Raw genomic sequence first — 23,820 nt, forward strand, 5'->3', positions numbered from 1 at the left:
AGGACCACATCACTGCTCGGCAGATGTCGACGGGAGACAGCAGTTTAGCTTCCACCCAGGATACTGCCTGAGCCCTAGTGGAATGAGCTTTAACCTGAAAGGGTAAAGGCTTTCCTGCCTCTACATAAGCTCCTGTGACCACCTCCTTGGTCCAATGAGCTATGGTAGCCTGCAAGGCTGGTTTGCCCTGTCTCCTTCCACCATGAAGAACAAACAAGCGGTCCTTCTTATGCACTGGTTCTGAAAGTTCCAGATACCGCACCAAAAGCCTACTGATGTTCAAATGGCAGAGGAGGCAGAAGTCTTCCATGTCCTTGTGTCTATCCAGAGTCGGCAACGAAATTGATTCACATGAAACTCCAAGACTACCTTGGGCAAGAAAGATGGAATGGTATGAAGAAGTAACGCTCCTGGGGTCATCTGGGAGTATGGTTCTTGACAAGACAATGCCTACAGTTCCGAGATGCGATAAGCCAAGCATATCGCCACCAGGAACACCATTTTCAAAGTTAATAGGCGAAAGAACAGACTGCGGAGCGACCGAAAGGAGGGCCCTGCCAAAAACTCCAATACTAGATTAAGATTCCACAAGGGAACCAGCCACCATAGGAGTAGCCGGAGTCCTTTACCCCTTTTAGAAAACGGGCCTTGTCCAGATGTGCCGAAAGGTGGGTTCCGTTCACCTCACCTCTGAAACAGGAGAGTGCTGCTACCTGGACCTTCAAGGAGTTAAACAACCCTTTAATTCAAGCCATCCTATAAAAATTCTAGAAACAGAGGGATTTTGACCATCCGAGGAGGCAACACCGCATTCCTCGCACCAGGCTTCAAATATTCTCCAGACCCGCACATATGCTAAGGACTTCGAGAACTTCAGCGTGCAGAGCAAGGTAGTAATTACTGCCGCTGAATATCCACGCTTCACAAGACAACCCTCTCAAGGGCCAAACCGTAATACAAAATGGAGACAGATCCTCATGAAGGACTGGACCTTGCTGGAGCAGATCCTAGTGCGACTGGAGGCACAGGAGGGTATCCCTCCAGAAGTATCCGCATGTCTGCATACCACGGGCTCCTGGGTCAATCCGGAGACACTAGAAGGACTAATCCCCTGTAGTGCTCGATCCTGCGAATGACCCTGTCCAGCAGGGGACATAGAGGGAAGGCATATAGCAAGTCCTCTTCTGGCCAGGTCTGAATAAGGGCATCGATCCCCAGGGATCGCTGATCTCTTCTGCGACTGAAAAATCTGAGAACCTTCGCATTGTGAGGTGGACGGGAGGCCCCAGCCATCTACCAGCAGCTGAATGGCTCTCTCCGATAACACCCATTCTCCTGGATCCAGACTATCCCTGGTTAGAAAGTCTGCTCTGACGTTGTCTTTTCCTGCGATGTGGGAGTCCAAGATAATCTGAAGATTCAATTCTGCCCATTCCATAAGGAGATCTATCTCCAGAGACACTTGCTGGCTCTTGGTTCCCCCCTGGCGGTTGATGTAGGCTACAGTTGATGCATTGTCCGACATTACACAGACTGCCTGACCCTGGTGCATGTGGCTAAACTGTTGACATGCCAATCTGACTGCCCAGGCTTCCAGGTGGTTTATTGTTCCAGAGCGCTTCTTCCTCTCCAACCCTGGAGGCTCACATCTGTAGTGAGGACCAGCCAGTTCAGCAGGGACAGACTTACACCATTGCCCAGGTGAGCTTCCTGCAGCCACCACTGGAGCAGAGAACATACTTTCATCAGTAGGTGGAGGCGAATCGAAGTCTTGAGCCAGCAGGTTCCAACATGACAGCAGGGAGTGTTGAAGTAGCCGCATGTGTGCCCTCGCCCACCGTACTACCTCCAGGGCTGACATCATAAAGCCAAGGATCTGAAGATAGCTCCACACCTTGGGGCGTATCATGTTCATCAACCAACACACTCAGGATATCAACTTCCTTATCCGCAAAGGTAGGAGGAAGACCTTGCCCTGCTTAGTGTTGAACCGGACTCCCAGATATTTCAAGGACTGGGAGGGCTTGAGGATACTTTTGTGCATATTTACGATCCAATCAAGCTCCTGAAGCAGGGATGTCACCCTATTAGTCACCTGGAGACTCTCTTCCCATGACTTCGCCCGGATCAACAAGTTGTCAAAGTACAGGTGCACTAGGATTCCCTCTTTCCTCAGTGCCGCCGCTACAACCACCATAATCTTGGAAAATGTTCAGGGGGAAATGGCTAGGCCGAATGGTGGCCCAGTACTGTAAAGCGTAGGAAACACTGATGTTCTTGCCGGATTGGATTATGAAGGTAGGCCTCAGAGAGGTCCAGGGAGTTAAGAACTCTCCCAGTTGTATGGCCATTATCACGGAGCACAGAGTTTCTATGTGGAAATGAATCACCCGTAGGTGTCTGTTGTCACTCTTAAGATCCAGGATTGGGTGAAAGGATCTCTCCTTCTCGGGTACGATGAAATAGGCCAACCAAGGCTCTGCCCCATATTTTCCTGGGACACAGGTACTGGAATTATAGCCCTCAATTTGAGGAGCCTTTTCAGTGTAGACTCCACTGCCTGCTTTTTGTGCTGGGAGTAGCAAGGAGACACTGAACATGTCCCAAGGAATCCTGCGAAACTCCAGTGCATATCCTTCTCGTATGACATCCAATACCCATTTGTCATAGTGATCTCAACCCACTGCTGGTAGAAGAGAGATATTCAACCCCCTATTCTCCTCATTCTGTAGATGGGTCAGCAAAACTTCATTGGGAAGTTTGGGCCAAACCTGAACCTGCCCTTCTCTTGGGCTATCAGCTCCGAAAGGACTGAGACCTCCCAGAGGACTGAGGCCTCTGAAATGCTGAGTTTCTGCAGGGCCGAAAGAGTTGAGTGCCCCTGGATCGACCCCTCATGGGTGAGGGGTGCTGCGATTTCTCTCTATCTTCCAATATCTGGGGCACTGGAGATTCATCCCACTTACTGGCCAGCTTTTCCAATTTGCTTCCAAAGAAGAGTGATCCCTTAAAGGGCATCTTTGTGAGTTTTGCCTTAGAGGTCACGTCTGCTGACCAATTTTGCAGCCATAGCTGTCTTCTAGCTGCTTTCACTGAGGCCACTCCTCTGGCTGAGGTACGGACTAGGTCAGAGCCTGCATCAGCTAAAAAGGCAGCGGCAGGCTCCGTAGCTTCTCTGGATTAAGACCGAGTCATCCACCTCTCTAGAGAGGAGCAGGCATAGCGAGCCACCAGAGCTCAGCAGGAAGCAATCTGTAAGATCATTGCTGTCACATCAAAGGCTTGCTTAAGGATGGTCTCCATTCACCTATCATGTGCATCCTTTAGGGCCGCTCCTCCCTCCACCGGGATAGTTGTTCGCTTCAAAACAGCGCAGACCAGTGCATCCATTTTAGGGAAGCGCAGGCATTCTCTCACCGCCGGATCCAGTGGGCATAGAGCTAATGCTCGACCATCTTTAAAACTCACTTTAGGGGTGTCCTATTCCAGGTCAATCAACTGCTGGATGGCTTCCAGTACCAGAAAATAGCAAGAGGCTTTCCGTAGACACACCAGAATGGGATTTTTTTTAGGTTCCATCATGGAGTCTGCCCCAGGAGCTCCCAGCGTTTTTAAAGTCTGGGAAACCAAGACTGGCAATTCGTCTCTCTGGAAAAAACGTGGTCAGATATGGTTCTAAACCTGGAAGGATTTCTCCATCTTCCAAGGAATCTGGATCCCCTTCTTCATCCATGCTATCCGAGTCCCTGCCAGGAACACCCCTGGGTGAGGCAAGGCATGTCTAGGTCTGCTGATAGGGCTGGGAGAGGGAGGCCTTACTGACTGTGGTTCCATCCGGACAGGGGCAATTGAAGCAGACTGAATCTGTAAGAAGGCTTGAAGGCCTTGAAAAAATTTCACCCAAGAGAAGGCCACCGGGTCCTTACCTAGCACAGGAAGAACTGCAGTAGGTGCCGGTGAATTTCCCTCTCTTATAGAAGACCCAGCCCTGGGATTATTCTTTGCTGCCGAAGTCTTTATAGACGGCAGTTGCGAATTCAACCGGCTCACGTTTGAAGACTTTTGTGCACACAGGTTTCGGGCACCTAAGCAGGTGCACACACAGCCCTTGCACTGGGAAATTCTGCGCTTAAGTAGAGTGTGCGTAGACTGCACGCGAAGTTGTGCACGTAGAGCCGGCACGCACCACAGGTACAGACGCTGTATGGAGGACAATGCAAGGCCAGATAATATCTTAGAAGGTAAAACTGTAGAAAAGGTTGATCTTGTACTAGCCACTCTGGAGGAGCTCCAGAGAAACACAGCTGTAAACAATGCAGCCCCATCTTGAACTAGCCTGGGTCAGGCCACAAGAGGTTTCTGACCAAAGGAGCTCCTAGCATCACTTACCACCACCTGAGCAAGACTCACCAGGTTCATACCACTCCCCTTTCAGCAAACTTATCTGTGGGGAAGCTCACCATGGCCCCTCCTATGGATACTGGATCCAAAACAGGATGACGTGAATCACAAAGTCATTTCACATAGATACCAGGAGAGACAGACTTTTTTAAATTTTATTTTTTCTTTTTAATAAAAATTGTTTAAGCAGAGACTCAGTCTTTATCATGGGGACACAATGTTGTTCTTCCATTCACCAGCTGTGGCCTTAAAAGACAAAGACAAATCCTCTAGGTGATCCAACACCATATCCTTCTCTTCCTTGGAAAGGGAATATAGATCCCTCACCATCTTGGCCACCTTAAGTCATATATAAGTCAGACTTAGCGGGAAACTATTGAGAAAAGGCTTAAGCACACACAGGAATAAGAGATCCCCCGACCAATTACTGCTTCTTATTGCTCGTCCAAGACCTGCAGTAGGTTATACCCTAGAATTAAGGGCCACCAGCTTCTCTCTCCCCATTGAGGGATTAACCCTTCTAAGGAGGCAATTGAATTCTGTCCGCTGAATCGGCTATCTCCTACTCCTCGTCCAGCCAATTCCCATGACTGTTCCAGACAGTAGAGTGCCATAATGCCATGGATAAGCTAAGCTTCTTCCATGCAATGATGACGAAGGGCATCCTTAAGAGCAGCACCACCCTCAGAGATGGCTGTTCTTAGTAATGTAGCAGACCAAAGCATCTACCCTGGGAAAATAGAATTTCTCTTTCATCAGGGGATCCAGCGGATACAGTTTGGCTAGCAAGTGACCTCCTTAAAATCAACTTCTGGATCCATCCATTCCAAATCAAATCTTGCATCACCTGGTAAAGAGGGAAGCAGCACAATGACTTCCTTAAACTGAACAAAATAGGATCTTCCTTGGGAATGGCAGTCTCCTCGTTTTTGTCCTATGCAATCGGTAAAGTGCACAAGGACTGAGAAATCAGAGATGTCAATTCATCCCTATGAAAAAGACACAGCATAGACATATGGTCCTCACTGTCAGGGAGAATTTCACTTCTAAGTCTTCCTCACCTTAAAACCATCCAAGGAATCTTCTGACGCAAATAGCTCCTTCTCTGGCAATACTTTTTCCATAGCTGCCCTGGCTTGCTTCCTCCCCAGAGGGCTCGTAGGCGTAGAAGGAACAGGGAGGGCTGGGCTATTGTATCTTGCTCATTGCCCATGCAAAAGGCCTGCACACTCTTAAAAAATTCCTGCAAAATAACTGCCCAGGATAAGGAAGAGATGTCCACAGCAGAAGAAAGTTGGCACATCTGCACTTGAAGCTACAACTGACCACAGGGCTAAAGCTGTATTCCCTAGTTGCCACTCTGAAGTTAGACGCAACGGCCTGCTACCCTGCTCAGTGCCCCATGGCTGAAAACATGGCTTCAAGAGGTGCAAAAGAATCACTCATAACGTCCTTAACAGGGGTTGCTGACAAGGACCCCCCCATCATTAAAAAAAAAAATTGCAGCTATGTATCTCACCTTGGGGCACTGAACACTCCCAACAGAAATTTAAACCACCACCAGCCTACATATCTTTCTGATATGACAGGCACAGGTCTATCTCCTGTGCTCCCTGGCTGGCACTGTTTTGTCTCCATCTGCGGCACTGAGAAATGTGGTTCCCCACTAAAAACCTCTTCAAATCCGGCAATTCACCAACAGAAAAATCCAACAGGGTCCCCCGAGCTGTAAAAGTCCTGCTCCCACATTGCCATGGCAGGTCCTTCAATGGATCTCCTACTCTTTTTTTTTTTTGCTTTATTATTCCAGATGTACACAGAGCACCTTAAAGATAAAGCCCCTTTAGAGTATAACTGAAGGATTAAGGAGGAGGCAACGAATGGGGATAGCTCTGAAATGGAGGGATAAAGGAGGAGGAAGAGATGGAACCTAAACCCTCCTGGTTCTGGTCTGCTCAACAGAGGGAGTGAATGCCTGGAACTCTCCTTCTATTTTAATAGTGAGGGAGTAAGAATTAGGCTCTCTCCTCAGGACCTCCAGGGATCTTTCCCTGTCCTGAGTCCACAGCATGGGATGCTTGCCTACAGAATACTGGAAGGCTGGGGTCAGCACAGAAGTATATAAGGGATGGCATCCACGAGGCTGCTGATCTCTGTCTCCATCTGCTGGTTGGCGTGCATAACCTGTTAGTCTGCTCTGGTCTGACTGGATGAAGAGGAAGTTACAGCTGCTCATGTACTCAGTAAACCAGCAAAATTTCAAAGTAGACATACTGAGAAAAGTCACATATTTGATAATTTCTCTTATTTATAAAAAAAGATACAAATGTTAGAACATTGTTTCTCAAGCTGCAGATGCAGAAAAATACTCAGTCTCCAAGATGAAACACCTTTAGAGACACTGAGACAGGAAATTCAGGTATAACAAAAGATTTTATAAAAGGAACTGGACACTAAAATCATGTTTAGTCTTTGGCGACTCCCATGATTTTTTTTTATTATGTCTCCCAACTGACTCACATATGGAAAAGTTTGGGAACCTCAAATTTTGCACTTCCAATTCTTTCATCATTCTATGGACAAATACATTTTGTTACCTTCACAAAATCCAGAAACTATTCCTCATAGCCGAGTCCCCCAACCCAAGCCTTTCAGGAGCAGAGCAGTGCACTTTTCCACTCACCCGCATGGCTTGTTCTAGTTTGACCGACAGACTTGCCACAGACTTCTGCATGCGCTCGTACTCCTCCCGCTGGCGTTTCAAAATCGGCGCCTTGGCCTCCACTTCTTTCACAATTTCATCCAAGTACTTGTTTACCCTCTTATTCTCCAACTTCTCTAGCAGCAGTTGATCCTGCGCTTCTACATAGGCATTGTAGAGCTGACCAAAGCAAAAAAATGAGATTAAAAACTCTTAAGCAAGCTAGCAACGAACACCTAGAAATCGACGTTTAACAATGCCGTCTTAAAGAGTTTGTTTGCATTTTTACAGGCGCACAGCCCAGCTTCCCTAGGAGCCATAGCGCAGTCTTGCCACTCAGGTGCTGCGATCTAAATGAAAAGTTGAGTCTGAGCCAGTCATGACTGAGAATCGCTTTTACTGTTCCTGAAGCGACTCAAAACCATGGAGGGGAAAAACAAAACAAAACCTAGAAATCTATTTCCTAAGGTTCAAGATGGTTTGCTGAAAAGGGTAGAAGAGCCACTAATAATTATTAAAACAAAGAGGAAGACCATAACGAAGTGAAAAACTCCACTGACTTAACAGAACGCAATTGTCCATACTAAAGTTTCAGTTCTTATCAAACCAACAAAGTAATTATATTCTTTCATTAAATAAGTGCTTTATTGCTATTTATGTTGTTGTGTGCTATTTAACTGAAGGCATGCCATGACGGCATCTGATGAAAAGTGTTTACAGTCTGAAGCATGGAAATAGAAGGGGTCATTTCCAAAGACACTTACATGCAGAAAACCCAGTTTCTTACCTGTTCATTTTCTTTCCTCGATTCCTACCAGACCAGTGCAGGTTCCCTCCCATTTTCTTAGACAGCATAGCGCTTTACATTATTTATGATGTTATTTGCATCAAATGGTTAATAGTTTTCAAGTTGCTAACTTTGTGGTTTGCTCCAGGGGATCATGTAAGCTCCAGGTTTTGTTGGGGGCTCATTGCCAAATCGTCTGCCAGGGGAGAGGGTGTTGACAGGGGAGAGTGTTAATGTGCTCTTTGTTTGATACAGAAACACTCAGCTGCTATAGTCTATATAGGCAAGGCTTCCCAAACCTATCCTGGGAACCCCATAGCAATGGGTTTTCAGGGTATCCACAATCAATATGCATGAGATAAATTTCCATATGTTGAGTCTCCATAATATGTAAATTATCTCATGCATATTCATTGCGGATATCCCGAAAACGGACTGAATATCCTGAAAACCTGGAAAAGGACAGGTTTGGGAAGCCCCGATATTAGCTGATGTTGGCAAAACAGTTCTCCGCCTCCATCTGCTGGTAGGGGGAGTAAAATCCACATGGTCTTGAAGGACTCAAGGAAAGAAAATTAGCAGGTAAAAAAACATTTCCATACACATAGGGAGGGTAATTTTTAGCCCCCTCAGTGGTAAAGTCTGAACATATCATAAGACTTGCCATACTGGGTCAGACCAAAGGTCCATCAAACCCAGTATCCTGTTTCCAACAGTGGCCAAGCCAGATCACAAGTACCTGGCAGGATCCCAAGGAGTAGAAAGATTCCAAGTGGCTTCTCCAAAGAATAAGCAATGGATTTCTGCAACTACCTTGATAATGGTTAAATGAAAGTGGGTTCTTACCTGCTAATTTTCATTCCTGTAATACCCCAGATCAGTCCAGAAAAGTGGGTTGTGTATCCCTACCAGCAGGTGGAGGCAGAGAACAATGAGACCTGTGGGCACTGCTACATAACGAGAGTGCCACCTGCTGTCCCTCAGTATTGAGCTGTACCCAAGCCCACGCTACCTGAACAAAATGATAAATAAATAAAAAATAACTAAATAAAGAAGGGTAGCACCCAACCAAATTTCCGGACTACATCACTGGCAAAAACCAGACCCAACAACTGCTAAAAACTGCTCCATGAATCATGTCTGCAAAAAAGGAGCTTCAACAATAAAAACCTTAAGCAGGTTCTGACCAAGACAGTCTTTCGGTATCTGAAGAAAGGGGTGGGGCCTCTGGGCTGCTCTGTGGTATTTTCAAAAGTGGACTAAAACGCACACCTCCACTTTGAAAATTCCGGCTAAAATTAGCGAGTATAAAGTATCTATAAAATCCTATATAAAACCTTAACAATAATTCATAAAGCCATTAATAATATCGCACCTTTATCACTACTAACTCCACTTCGTCCACATTTATCCTCCAGACCCATCAGAAATGCCTACAAAGGCACACTAGTCGCAGCTCCAGTTAAATCAACACTAAGAAAAAGAGCACTCTCATCTGCGGGACCCCATCAATGGAATGATCTCCCACCAGACCTACGCCTCGAACCCAGTCTACCAGAGTTCAAGAAAAGGTTAAAAACCTGGCTCTTTAGGCAGGCTTTCCAATTACCAGAGTGTAACTAAGCTCCTCCTCCTGACTCTCAGATCCTTCAGATCCTTTCATTATATTCTGGTATAATATTATATTCTGGTATAATGTTTTGTAGCCCGGTTGTTGCTACTAAAGTTCTTTGTAAAAAGTTGAACACACGCTCTGTTTAATATCAATTGTTAACTATTATGGTTCTATGTTTCTTGTAATAAGCCCAGGGTGGAACATCCCATCCAGAGTATCTTATTGTTTAATGTAAACCGGACTGATTTGTATTGTATACAGGAATTCCGGTATATAAAAATTAAAAATAAATAAATAAAAAATCTAAATTCTTTAACTCTATGCAGATAGTTATAAAATTACCCTCCACACAAACAGGCCGATGCATCACCACCACGTGGAAAATGGGTAATCATGATTGAGCGCCCAGTCTAGCACGCGCCAATGCACCTCTCTGGCATGCACAATGTAATATTTCAATGGGCTGTCACAGTAAAAAGGAGGCGCAAGGGAAATTCTGCACCCCTAGCGCCTCCTCAGCAGTGGGCGCCCAGGAGAGGTGGCCATCAGCGGGTTAGGAAAACAGATGTTCAATTTCACGAGCATTCATTTCCTAACCAGTGAACAGCCACATGTTAGGGAAATGGACGCTCGTTAATTGAGCGTCCCTTTTCCTAACCTAATTCCCAGCACTTTTTTTTTTTTTTTTAAAGGTTTTTCCTTTTTCTGTTCCTCAGACTTAATATCGCCATGATATTAAGTCAGAGGAAATATAGAAAAGCAGTATTTTCTGCTTCTCTGTAAACCTTTTGGGCTCCTCAAGAATTAACGTTTTAATTTTTGAGGGTAAAAATGTGCGCATCGGGCGCAATTCTTTTTTTTTTTTTGCATGGGGGGGGGGGAGAATAGCTGATAGTGTTCATCCCATTTAAATTCATGTTGATGAGGCTATTAGCTATGCGCTCCTTTAGATGCGCATTTTGGATGCTCTGACCCCATTTTGCATCGCAGGTTATGGATGCACGTCCATAGCGCGTGTCCAATTGTGTGTTGAGCCGTGCACTGCGGTCAGGGCATGGTATTGCATTGGCCTGAAAATGTATCAGCAAAACTGTGTCCCCAATGGAGAAATTACTTACCCGATAATTTAGTTTTCCTTAGTGTAGCCAGATGGACTCAGGACCAGTGGGTTATGTGCTCTTCTACCAGCAGATGGGAGATGGAGTCAGATTTCAAAGCTGACGTCACCCTAGATATCCCCCTGCAGTGACCTCAGCTCTTCAGTATTCTCTTCGAAAAGCTGTTGCTTAAATTACTTGACTAAACGAGTAAAACTTGAACTGGTTCAACTAAATTCCAAACTGGAGACCGCCAGTGTACTCAACCAATTAACGCCGACACTGGACAAACTGTGGGTGTCTTGAACTAGGGGTAGGCCGCAGCTTACCCGTATTTGCTTAGTCTCTAGGTTTATCATGAGAGGTTCTCCTTTTCCGAGACAGCCGTGGGCAGGATGCCGAGTCCATCTGTCTACACTAAGGAAAACGAAATTATCAGGTAATTTCTCCATTTCCTAGCGTGTAGCCAGATGGACTCAGGACCAGTGGGATGTACAAAAGATACTCCCAGACAGGGCAGGAGGCTGCCCGTAGCCCACTTAGTACTGCCCTTGCGAAGGCTGTGTCTTCCCAGGCCTGAACATCCAGGCGGTAGAACCTGGAGAAGATGTGTATGGAGGCCCACGCCGCCGCTCGACAGATCTCGGTGGGCGACAGCAGCTTGGTTTCTGCCCAAGATACTGCCTGGGCCCTAGTAGAATGAGCTTTCCTGCCTCTATGTAGGCTGCCTCGATTACTTCTTTGATCCAGTGGGCTTATGCTCGCCCGCGAGGCCACTTCTCCTTGTTTCTTCCCGCTGTGAAGAACGAACAAGCAATCCTTTCTGCACACCGGTTCCGATCTCTCCAGGTATCGCACCAGGAGTCTGCCGACATTCAGATGGCGAAGAAGGCGTGAGTCTTCAGAGTCCTTATGTTCATCCGGAGCTGGTAGCGAGATGGTTTGGTTCAAGTGAAACTCTGAAACCACTTTCAGAACGAAGGAGAGGACAGTGCACAGTTGTTTGGTTCCAGGTGTGAACCTGAGGAACGGTTCCAGACAGGATAGAGCCTGTAGTTCGGAGATGCGATGAGCTGAACATATTGCCACCAGGAATGCAGTCTTCAATGTTTAGAGGCATAGTGACAAACTGCGTGTTGGTCTGAAGGAAGCCCCAGCTAGGAAGTCTAATACTAGATTGAGTTCCATAGAGGCACCGGCCACTTTAGGGGAGGTCGGAGTTGTTTAACCCCATTCAGGAAGCAGGACAATTCCGGATGGGTTGATATCTGAAGCAGGCCAGTACGGCTACTTGGACCTTGAGGGAGTTGAGTGATAACCCCTTCTTCATACCGTCCTGTAGGAACTCCAGAATCATTTGTTTAAATGTAAACCGATGTGATATGTAAAATCGAACATCGGTATATAAAAATAAATGGGGATCTTGCCTGTCTGCGGGAAAATCCCGCGGTCCTCATACCAGGCCTTCAAATTCTCTCCAGATCCGTATGTATGACAGGGATGTGGAGAACTTGCGTGCTCGGAGCAGGGTGTCAATCACGGCCTTTAACCGCGCTTCTTCAGGCGAGTCCTCTCAAGGGCCAGACCGTAAGAGAATTGAGATGGATATTCATGGAGAATTGAGCCCTGCTGGAGAAGGTCCCTGTGTGGAGGTAGGCACAGAGTGTTCCCTGCAAGGAGTCTTTGCATGTCTGCGTACCATGGTCGTCTTGGCCAATCCGGGGCCACTAGTAGAACTAGTCCCCTGTGATATTCTGTCTTGCGGATGACCCTGCCCAGTAGTGGCCATGGGGGGAAGGCATACAGTAAGTCGTCCTCTGGCCAAGTCTGGGCGAGAGCGTTGATTCTTTGGGAGTGTGGCTCTAGTCTGCGGCTGAAGAACCTGGGCACTTGGACACTGAGATGGGTGGCCAGTAAGTCCATGGCTGGGAGGCCCCAGAGAATTACTGTTGGAAGGCTGTGGTCGACAGCATCCATTCCCTCAGGTCCAGGCTCTCTCTGCTGAGGATGTCTGCTGAGACGTTGTCTTTTCCTGCGATGTGGGAGGCAGAGATCCCTTGTGGGTTTATCTCCGCCCATGCATGAGAGGGTCTATCTCCAGAGACACCTGTTGATTCTTGGTTCCTCCCTGGCGGTTGATGTAAGCAACCGTTGTCACATTGTCTGACATTACTCGAATTGCTTTGCCTCGGAGTCTGTGGCTGAATTGCAGGCATGCTAGTCTGAATGCCTGAGCTTCCAAGCGGTTTATATTCCATTCCGCCTCTTGCTTGTTCCATTGTCCCTGGGCCATCAGTTCCTGACAGTGGACTCCCCACCCTCGCAGGCTCGCATCTGTGGTGAGCAAGATCCAGTTCGGTGGGGATAGGCTTACTCCTCTGCTTAGGTGGTCTTCTTGTAGCCACCACTAGAGCTGAGAACGTACCTCTGCTGGTAGTTGGAGGCAAATTGAGTAGTCCTGGGACAGTGGGTTCCATCATGCAGTAAGGAGCTCTGGAGCGGTCGCATATGGGCCCTTGCCCAAGGGACGACTTCCAGGGTTGATGCCATGAGGCAGAGGACTTGAAGATAGTCCCATACCTTGGGGCGTACATTGGTCATCAATCGTAATTGTTCCATCAGTTTCCTTCTCCTCGGGGGAGACTTTGTTCAGTTTGGTGTCAAAACGGGTACCCAGGTACTCTAGCGATTGCCTCAGGTACAAACTTAGATTGCAAGCCCTGTGGGGATAGGGAAATCCTACAGTACCTGAATGTAATCCACTTTGAAGCGCTGGAAAAAGTGCAAAAAGCGGAATATAAATCTAAATAAATAAATGTGTCGGACGGTCTCCAGCTGCAGGGGGAGAGAGAATTACCTTCACCACCGCACTCGTTTCTGAACCCGCTGCCTTTCAGTCACACTGGGGGGCTAAGTCCACGCAGGGAACCAGCTACCAGACCAAGGCACACCTCTGAGGGATATCCAAGATCAACCTCAGGAATTCTCGACTGGGGGAGGGACCCTTAAGAATCACCGCAGGAGAGCGGAGCTCAATCTTCCTTAAGGTAAATTTTGTTTCTTCTTTGTTGTAATTCTTAACACTATTCTAGTGTGTGGGATAGTGTCCGCAACTGCTAGGAGACAGATTCTGAAGATCTGAGGTTACTGCAGGGATATCTTAGTTTTTGGGTACTTGCCAGGTTCTTATGGCCTGGATTGGCCACTGTTGGAAACAGGATGCTGGGCTTGATGGACCCTTGGTCTGACCCAGTATGGCATTTTCTTATGTTCTTATCTCTTTTCTTCTTATGTGACGTCAGCTTTGAAATCTGACTCAGTTTCCCATCTGCTAGTAGAAGAGCACAATACCCATTGGTCCTGAGTCCATCTGGCTACACATTAGGAAAATAGATGTTTTACTTTATGTGCATTTTTTGGCCAGGATAATTTTCAAAGCAAACTTACACGCCCAAGTTTGCATTAAAAAGTGGTCGAACTGCAGTGCATAAGAGCCCACAAATTTATGTGGCCTCTGATAAAATTACCCTCTTACATGTCTTGAAGGTGGATAAGCATGAAAGGCACTTCATTCTACAAAGAACAGAAGACTGAACTGGGTCCTACCTCAGTTAATTTCATTCCTGGTTTCACCACCTTGGCTACAGCTGCAGCAGTAGGAGACATGGCTGCCAAATCTTCCTCAGACAACATGGCTCCTGTTAAGATAGCAATCTTTAAAACTATGTTTTAATCTGTACCAACTTACTGCATACTTGAATACATCAAATCTAAATATTTTCTCTCGATTTATAGGCAAACTAGCAAATTGTGGTCTACTCTCGTGTCAATCCGAGAACATGTTAGTAGCAGGGGCACTATGCAGTGAAAGGGAGAAACACATCTTAGAAGTACTTACGAAGAATATGCCGTCATTTTAACATTATGTACGGAAAAATATAATGCACATCATTTGTCTTGTTTACCCGCTGCATTCATCATTCTGCACATCATTTGTCTTGTTTACCCGCTGCATTCATCATTCTGCACATCATTTGTCTTGTTTACCCGCTGCATTCATCATTCGTCTTGTTTACCCCCTGCATTCATCATTCATCTTGTTTACCCGCTGCATTCATCATTCATCTTGTTTACCCGCTGCATTCATCATTCATCATAATGCACATCATTTGTCTTGTTTACCCGCTGCATGCAGCGGGTAAACAAGACAAATGTGTGCATTATATTTTTCGTCCCTCCAGAACCACCTTTGCTGGCACACTCCATACCCCACCTCTCAAAATTGCTCATCTCTCCATCACCAGAGAAAGAGCATTCACCATCGCTGGACCCACCCTATGGAACTCACTCCCCACCTCTCTCCGCCTTGAACCCTCCCTATCCAACTTCAAAAAAGGCATCAAAACATGGCTCTTCCTGCAGGCCTATCCGGATACCTATCAAACCTAACCCCACTTGCTCCTACCATACTCCCGCCATTCTGCGTCTTGCCACACTACCCTCCAACCAATATGTATTGTATGGAAATACTGATTACGTAATTTTTTCTTTTTTGAAACCTGTTAATTATGTTAATAATGTTACTCAAGTTCCTATTCACTTTTCTCACCCTTTCCTACCTCTGCTTTTCATGCTTCTTTCTCCCTACCCCCTCTCTCCTTTTCCTCCTCTGCTCCCCTTCCCCCCTCCCTGTTTTTTGTAATTTCTGTTTCCTTTCTCCATGAGTTGATTGTAAACCGGTATGATGTGCCCTACGAATATCGGTATATTAAAAGTTAATAATAAATAAAATAAATACATCAATATTTTTATTTCTTTAAATGAAGAGTAAAAGTAAGAATCACTGCGAGTTGAAAAACAGATCAATGTACTGAGCAATGCATTTCCAGACCAAAAAGAGACACATTGTGCATGATAAGAATTCCAAAGGCCAGAGAGCAGGTCTATACACAAACTATTTCAACAGAGGCAAAAATATATTTTGAAAACTTTGGCTCCTAAAAATTTTTGATTGGAGCCTGGGAACTTTTTTTTTTTTTTTGCTTTTTCTCTCAGTTATTTTGTTTGGCAGCAAACGTATTATCATGTGCTTCTAGTGGTGCTGTCAGAGCAACACTGGAAAGAGCACAGAGCGTGCAAGACACCACTCTGCTCTAGCCTCAGGCTTCCAGGAGTGGGGAGGGTAGAATAGAGATTGCGGGTAGGTGGCATTAGAGGGCTTACGATTTTCCACAAAATATCAGGTTGGGGGGACAGGTCAGCCCTTGGAGTGCTAGCACCAAATGCTTTTTTTTCCTTTTAAATTTGGTAGGCTGGGAGAATAGGGTTCTACACTCGCACTTATTTTAAAGAGTTTTCTGTGGCAAGGGGGATAAGGGATTAGGATTTGGGTCCCCAAATTGATTGGCAGTTTGTATTTTTTTTTTTTTAGTTTTATTTTGCAACCACTTAATGTGCTACATTTTGAATATATCCTGTTAAGTAGCAAGCTATATGGCTACATGAAGCCAGGTAACTTTCAAACCTAACCAGTTAGTTTTGAATAATATCTGGCTCAAAGGTAACCGGATGAAGCAAGTTTGCTTACCATAAATGGTATTTTCCATAGACAGCAAGATGAATTAGCCATTATAAGTGGGTGATGTCACCTGGCAGCCCCAAATGGAATGATCTCTCCTAGCTCTACTGAGCATTTTCAGGCATTCCCACACGGCCATTGCCTCCTGAGCCTGCTCCATCTATATCCGCGCTAATTCTAGCTAGGGATGTGAACCAAGGAAGCCAGGGTTCCAATCTCAATGCTGCTCCTTGTGGCCTTGGGCAAGTCACTTCACATACACACTCACACTGTAAACCCTCTGGGGCTAGTGAAATACCTACACCACCGAAATGTAATCCGCTTTGAAGTGCCAAGAAAGTGGAATATAAATAAAGCCGATTCGGACAGGCAGTTTTGCAGAATCTGTTAGTGCTTGGGAGATTATCCAGACAGTAATGCCTGCAATTCTTCTGCCTCAAAGCCCGAGTAAGTCCTGCTCACCCAGAAGTGACATCAGTAAATGTGGTTTAAGGAGAGGCCTGCCAAAGGACCCCTTAGTGGTGAGGAACGATGAATAAATATTGCTTGCATAAGGTAATTGGATTATCAGTTTTTAAATTGAGGATCAAGTTTGATAGTAAATGCATGGGATCACATGAAAATGCATCCAAAGCATTCTTTGGTACCATTTGGAATATCTGTTCCATTTGAAAGCATTACATTTCTTCTAGTTGATGGCTTTCTACATGAAATTAGTAAGTCTACAATCTCTCTGGGTAAATCAAGATCACAGATTATAGCATGCTCAACATTCAAGCTGTTAAGTTGAAGGCTTGGAGATTGAGATAAAGCATCTCTTCATCTTGAGTCAAGTCAAGGTCCAACCCCAGATGTATAGGAAGAGTAATGGAAAGTTGTAAGATATGAAAACCATATGAGGATTAAACAAAAACAATCCTGAAAAAGCTTCTGCATTGTTCTGGTGATCAGCGGTATCAGCAGAAAAGTGTACATAAAGCTTGCTCCCCAATCAAGCAGAAAAAGTATCCTGAGCTAGTCTGAGATCACAGGGTAGAAATGGGAAAAACTAATTTAGTTTTTTTTCTGCTCTGAGGTGATCTACTGACAGTAGATCCCATAAGTTGAATAATCTGTCTGCCACTGATTGATTCAGAGATCATTTGTATGGATGAAAAACCCTGCTTAGGCAAATTGCGGGAAGACAGGCGGCCTGGAGAACAGCTTGATTCTTAATTGCCCAATTGCAAATCTTCAGCACTTCCTGGCAGAGAAGCCATGATCCTGTGCCTTGTTCACATAAAACACAGAACGTGGTTGTCTGAATCAAGATGTGCCTTCTACAAAGCAGATGTGCAAACGTGGACAGAGTGTATCTTATTGCCCCCTAACTCTAGTAGATTGATCTGAAAATGGCTTTCCTCAAGAGACCAAGTGCTCTAGGTTCGAAAATATCCTGTGTGGGTGCCAAATCCTTCGTGAAGGCATCCATCGCTAGTGTTACTTGATGGGGCAACTTGCAGAGGAGCTCCCTCTTGGAGAATTTGGGGATGTAACCACCAATGCAACTTATTTCATGTCCGCAGAGATCTCCACCACAGCTGACAATGGCTGAATTAGCTGATTCTATTGAGAATGAAGACCGCTTTGAAGGTAACTAATATGAAGGTGGGTTAGCAGGATAACATAGATGGCTAACCTATTATTCAATAGGAGGTTTAGTGGAGGTAAGTGAAACTAGAACTTACTGGATCCGATGTTTCCAAACAAAGACCCTCAATAGTAACCTTGACGGAGTGAGAGTTCTTGTTACTGGAGGGGGCAAAGGTAATCTGACTTCCTTCTGCTGAGATAGCATGGGCTACATAAAGTGGCAGTAGAGCAACCTGATCATGGGTTTGATGCATCAATAGCTTTGATGGAGTAGAATGCTCAGTTGCTTTGGAAGATCATGGCTTTGATTGTTTCAGCAGATCTTTAAGTGAGTTGCATCAAGGAAGCTGGTGCACAGCAAGGATACTGTATTGATGCACAAGTTGATTGCATCAGGATTGTGCAGTGTGTTCTTGTTCTGTGCATTGTGGGGGTCATGCATTAGAAGAGCAGATGCACCATGCAGCCAGTTTGTGGAAGTCGAAGGCGGCAAAAAGCTTTATTCACACAGTATGTGGGCCCGACTCTGGCCGAGTTTCGCTCTACATATACAGCTGCCTCAGGGGCTACTGTATGTAGTGTTATATATTTCTTAGGAATGAGTACTGTGGGTCACATCAGAGTCTCGTTTGCTCGTACGAGACCCTGCACACCAGCAAGTAACACACAGAAGCCAGTGTTGGTGACAGCACGGCAGATGTATATAAATCTCAAATGAATTGACATCAGCAGGAGGGCATGTAAAAGCCATATCGTGATTATTCAGTATTAATTAAGAGCATCAGGCTGTGGTGTATCCAGTTTTTTGCAGTCATTTGGTCTGTTTAGTACACCTCACTTAAAGTGAGCAAACGAGACTCTGATGTGACCCATGGTACTCATTCCTAAGAAATATAACACTACATTCATTAGCCCCTGAGGCAGCTCTATATGTAGAGCAAAACTCGGCCAGAGTCGGGCCCACATACTGTGTGAATAAAGCTTTTTGCCTTTACACCGATCTCATCCGTTTTGGTCGCCTCATGGCTATATTGGATCAGCTTCCGGTTTGTTTTTTGTGACCAGTTTGTGGAAGTCTCCAGGTGCATCGAAGCACAGCTTGCACATACCGTGGACTCTGGTGCATCATCCACCAAGTGCACCAGTGGATTGTACATTAGGCATCCCAAAACAACGTAGGTCAAATGCTTCGATGCACTGTGCATCAAGTGCATTGACGGCACCAATGATGGTCACTTCAGTGGTGCCACTGCACTGATCTTCGAGAGTTTATACTTCTTCAACCCAGGCTCTGATGGTTCCAATGACTGACACCGCTTCTTCAACACAGGGCAGCTTTACACCCCTTAGCCTTGGCCTGAGCCAATGGGAGAGTCTGAGGAGCTTCTGCTCAACTTTATCTGGAAAAGCAGACTTTGCAAAGCAGAAAGAGAATCTGCTGCATCTCCAGAGAGCTTTACGCAACTCCTCGATCCTAATCGCACTGGAACGTTGGGAGCAGAGAGACATCCATCCACAGGCGCAACAATTCTTCACATGCACCAATAGCACAGCTCATGGCTGTTAGTGAGGGACATTACCTTGCCACAGATGTAAATTTTGAATATACTCACTGTAGACTTTCTTCTGGCCTGACATGCTGAGGCAAGGCCTTTGGAAACACTTTTTTTTAAGTAGCACTGATAAGTGCTGATGTGGGTGGCAGCAGAGCAATTAAGAAATTGAGGAGAAATATTGAATTCAAGAATTTACAGACAAAATGAAGAGGCTGAGCACACGTCCGTGCTCAGACAAAAAAATGACTGAAGATACTTACAAGGCAACCCACATGGGAACTCCCGCACATGCTCAGTAGAGTTCAAAACTCTACTAGCTAAGACAGACGAGTCAGTTCAGTGCCGCCAGATGAGGTCACCCATATGTAACAGTTAATTCAGCCCACTTATTGACGAAAAATTTTAGGCAAGTATATTCAGCTCCAGAGCAATTTTTGTAAAAACACACTGTTTCAAGCATGATAGAATCCTAAAACTACAGGAGGTAACTTAAAAATTATTTTATGAATGCATAACCAGATAAAAATATGTTTCAAAAGCATTTAAAAATATTGCTCAGCAATTTTTCTCTTTCCATCTCCTCTACAGAAAGGCAGGACGACATTAGTGGCTATGGTACATCTAAACATGAGCTTGAATTGTTACCTTTGCGTTTAGTGGCAGACAGCAATTCATTCGCATTCTCCAATTCCTTCTCCAGTTTGCCGATTTTCTCCTCCAGTTCTTTCACTGCCTTATTTTTAGATACTTCCATCTCACTGAGCTGAGACTGGGTTACTTTGTTGACTAAAAATCACATCAACAGACTCTAAGAAACTCAGTGAACACAAGCTTAACTTCATCATGCAAGAGTAAAGAAGAAAAGAATCTATAAAACTATCAAACCATTAGTATGTTTTCTTAAACAGATGCCATGTATAATTTATTTTTTATTTAAAACAATTATCTGTAACCATTCATTTTAGTTCATGGTGGATTACATCAAACATACATAGTTAAAAGAAATATACCAATAAGATAAAGATAAAAAAAGAATAAAGCTTATAAAAAAAGGACAATACATCCTGTTAGAAAATTCTTAATCCCCATTAAATTCCTAATTCAATAGGTGTGTTTTTAAAGCCTTTCTGAAAGATTTTGCACAGGAGATAGTTCATAGCTGTTTCAGGAAGAGAATTCCATATCTTTGGCGCTACTACTGAGAACTCTCTGGTTATTTCTAAGAATGCTGCTTTCAGCCAAGAAGGTTCAAGATTATTGCTAGATTTTAATATACAGCTTGGTTTATAAGTTCAGAGAGAAAAGTATCTCAGGCGGGCAAAACCTCAGAAAATAAAAAGAACTGAGAGGCAAATAAAAACAAAATACAATAAAACCCCAAAAAAGATCACTCTATAGATTTAAGCGAGCGTAAACAGTGAAGCATTAGCAATTAATCAATATGACCTTCATATCTGCTGCACGGACTGCACAGATTTTTCATCTCTTAGGTCAGAATTTGGGCAGTGGTTATAATCATAGGTCATAAAGCTACAAGCATGAAATTTTTATATATTTTTTTAAATATGCAGATAAAAATACTTATCTGCAGGAGGAGACTACAAGTCTGGAGTGAATCAAGGAGGTAGGTGGCTCAGTATTTTGAAAGAAACTTTTCTGCATCAGGGTATTCTAATAGTCATTGGTAGCATTTACAACCTACAGCTGTGAGCAGAAGTGAAAGAGTACATCAAAACTCACAGGTTATCAGCCTGGAACTTCATAGATTTTTGTAACATCAGGCACCCAAAGGAGAAGAGGACATTATCGGTCAACAGTGACATTAAACGAATGACTGTTAGAGCACCCCTTGTGCAGAAAGGTTTCTGGGCTGCTCTCTGTTGCCTGAGATTCAGGCATGGCCAATGGGTGTATGACCTTTGCGGCCACACAGGGCACTGTACTCAAGGAAATGCCTCTGCTGCCTGCCATACGATGTCAGGAACACTGTGCAGGGGGAAGGAGGCTTCTGTCTGTGAAGGAGCAGCGGGCAGAAGGGAGGAAGACGAGAAGCAAGGAAGAAAGGGGGATGTTACTGGACAGGAAAGGGGAGAGAGGGGGAGGCTGGGCAGAGAGTAAGGGAAATGTTTTGGGAAAAAATGGATTATATTGTCCCAGAGCCACTGCTAAAGGGGGCAGTGCTGTGCCAAAGCTGCCGCCAAGGGAATTGAGGTGCAGTTTTCACTTTTCGCACAGGATGTCAGTTAACCTAGAGACAATACTGTATTCAGGGCCCTGGCCAATAAGGTAATGGGAGGAACTGGAGATCTTCTCTCTTTTCTTTTTTTTTTTATAATATACTCCAGACTACAGGTTTTAACACCATCTGCTGGAAACAGAGACATACTGAGGGACTGCAAGCAGCACACTGGGTTATGTACAGTGTCAGGGAAACTTTGTCTCCATCTGCTGGTAGGAAGGGAAAACCCAGGATGTGGATATGAACAGGGAACCTCCTCTTCCCTCACTCTGTCCTAATCTGCTTCATTGCTCTTATCTAAACCAGCAAGTGCAAGACATCAGTGCTTCAGTGCTCCTAACAGTACATTTTTGTGTCAAGGCAGCAGCATCAGTAATGTTTCCCAAACATGCCCAATTTATGACTTTCTTCTCCCCTTTGCAAGTCTTACTCCTTATATCTGCCAAAGCACTGTGGCTTTAAACACGGAGGTGAAATAAAGGGGCTAGCCTGTATCGCCTGCTATTGGACGCGCGTTTTCCCTTACCTCTTATTCAGTAAGGGGAGGAAACCGCGCGTCCAACCCGCGGCACCTAATAGGGCCCTCAACATGCAAATGCATGTTGAGGGCCCTGTTAGGTTTGCGCACGGGATACAGAAAGTAAAATGTGCAGCCAAGCTGCACATTTTACTTTCAGAAATTAGCGCCTACCCAAAGATAGGCGCTAATTTCTTCCGGCACCGGGAAAGTGCACAGAAAAGCAGTAAAAACTGCTTTTCTGTGCACCCTCTGACTTAATATCATGGCGATATTAAGTCTGAGATCCCAAAGAGTAAAAAAAGTTAAAAAAATAAAAATTTTGAATACGGCCCGCAGCTGTCGGGCCGAAAACCGGACGCTCAATTTTGCCGGTGTCCGATTTCCGAGCCCATGGCTATCAGCGGGCTCGAGAACAGACACCGGCAAAATTGAGCGTCGGCTGTCAAACCCGCTGACAGCTGCTGCTCCAGGCTAAAGGGAGGCGCTAGGGACGCGCTAGTGTCCCTAGCGCCTCCTTTTCCCTGTTTCTACCTCTCCACCTAATTTAAATACTGAATTGCGCGCACGGGCGATGGGTCGATGCGCGCGCCGGGAGAGCGGGTGTTCGTCCGCTCTCCCGCGGACTTTACTGAATCGGCCTGTTAGAGATGTAAGGATGACAAGTGAGTGACCGAGGAAACCAAGTCTAACAATTTAGCCATCACTAGGGGCGGAGATTCAGGAATGTTTTTCAACACAACTGCCAAGCAATGCCAAGCGAAAAGCTGCTCCTGGTCTTATCCTCAGCAAATTCCACACTAGCTCTTACCTTCGCCAGCCTCTTTCAGAAGTTTATGCAGCTCCTCAACAGCCCGGGTCAGCTCTGTGCTCTTGGTCTCAGAGTCGTCAGCAGCACTCTGAACACAGTACAAGGAACAATCTTAAATCATGGCTCTCTTCTTCAGTATTTAGAAGCCGTCTGCTCTTTCACAGATATCAGAATCTAGTGTTTCCCCCAGAAGAGCCTCTATCACCTGAAATTTCACTTGCAAACAAGTTTGCTGTTTGATACCAAATTCAGCCAAAACAAAAGGGTTTTTTTTAGATGACAGGTCTTGGCTCACATTTTTATCTGTGCAAAACACTGTATATGTATGGTATGTAAAGGGGCCACTGGTATGTAAAGAGCTAAAAGGGGTTTCTATAAACTTCAAACCCTCAAAAAACTGAAGCCCCTCCTACACACCCATGATTTCCGCACTGTTATGCAAACTACCATGTTATCTAAACTCGACTATTGTAACGCCCTCTTCATAGGCCTCCCAGCTTCCACCATTAAACCCCTTCAAATCCTTCAAAATGCCATGGCACGTATCTTAACAAACACAAGAAAAACCGATCATATCACTCCCATATTACAAGATCTCCACTGGCTCCCCATTGCTTTCCGTTCCCAATACAAAACACTCACCATCCTCCATAACACATTATACAAAAACAACTCCCCCTGGCTTGAAGACATGCCTCAATTCCGTCAAACTAATCACCCTACTAGAAACTCCCTCGCCGGCACTCTCCAAACCCCCTCACTCAAAATCGGGCACCTTACCACTTCCAGGGAAAGAGCCTTCTCTATCGCGGGCCCCTCCCTCTGGAACTCCCTTCCCTGCCAAACTCCGCTTAGAACCGTCCCTGAGCCATTTCAAAAAAGGAAT

The 23,820-nt window shown here is 45.2% G+C and overlaps 1 protein-coding gene across 1 annotated transcript in view; it reads right to left on the reverse strand.

The window, feature by feature from the left end:
• Positions 1 to 23,820, reverse strand: part of LOC115100326 (nucleoprotein TPR-like) — a gene marked incomplete at its 3' end in the record, with an annotated part of 228,078 nt that overhangs the window by 152,927 nt on the left and 51,331 nt on the right. The window contains exons 9-12 of the mRNA XM_029618746.1: positions 22,935 to 23,022; positions 20,013 to 20,153; positions 14,208 to 14,299; positions 7,085 to 7,282 (exon numbers count right to left, since the gene is read on the reverse strand). Coding sequence (XP_029474606.1) covers positions 7,085 to 7,282; positions 14,208 to 14,299; positions 20,013 to 20,153; positions 22,935 to 23,022 — 519 coding nt within the window. The remainder of the gene's footprint in view (positions 1 to 7,084; positions 7,283 to 14,207; positions 14,300 to 20,012; positions 20,154 to 22,934; positions 23,023 to 23,820) is intronic.

The sequence above is a fragment of the Rhinatrema bivittatum genome, chromosome 10 (assembly GCF_901001135.1).
Source record: "Rhinatrema bivittatum chromosome 10, aRhiBiv1.1, whole genome shotgun sequence".
NCBI classification, from domain to species: Eukaryota; Metazoa; Chordata; class Amphibia; order Gymnophiona; family Rhinatrematidae; genus Rhinatrema; species Rhinatrema bivittatum.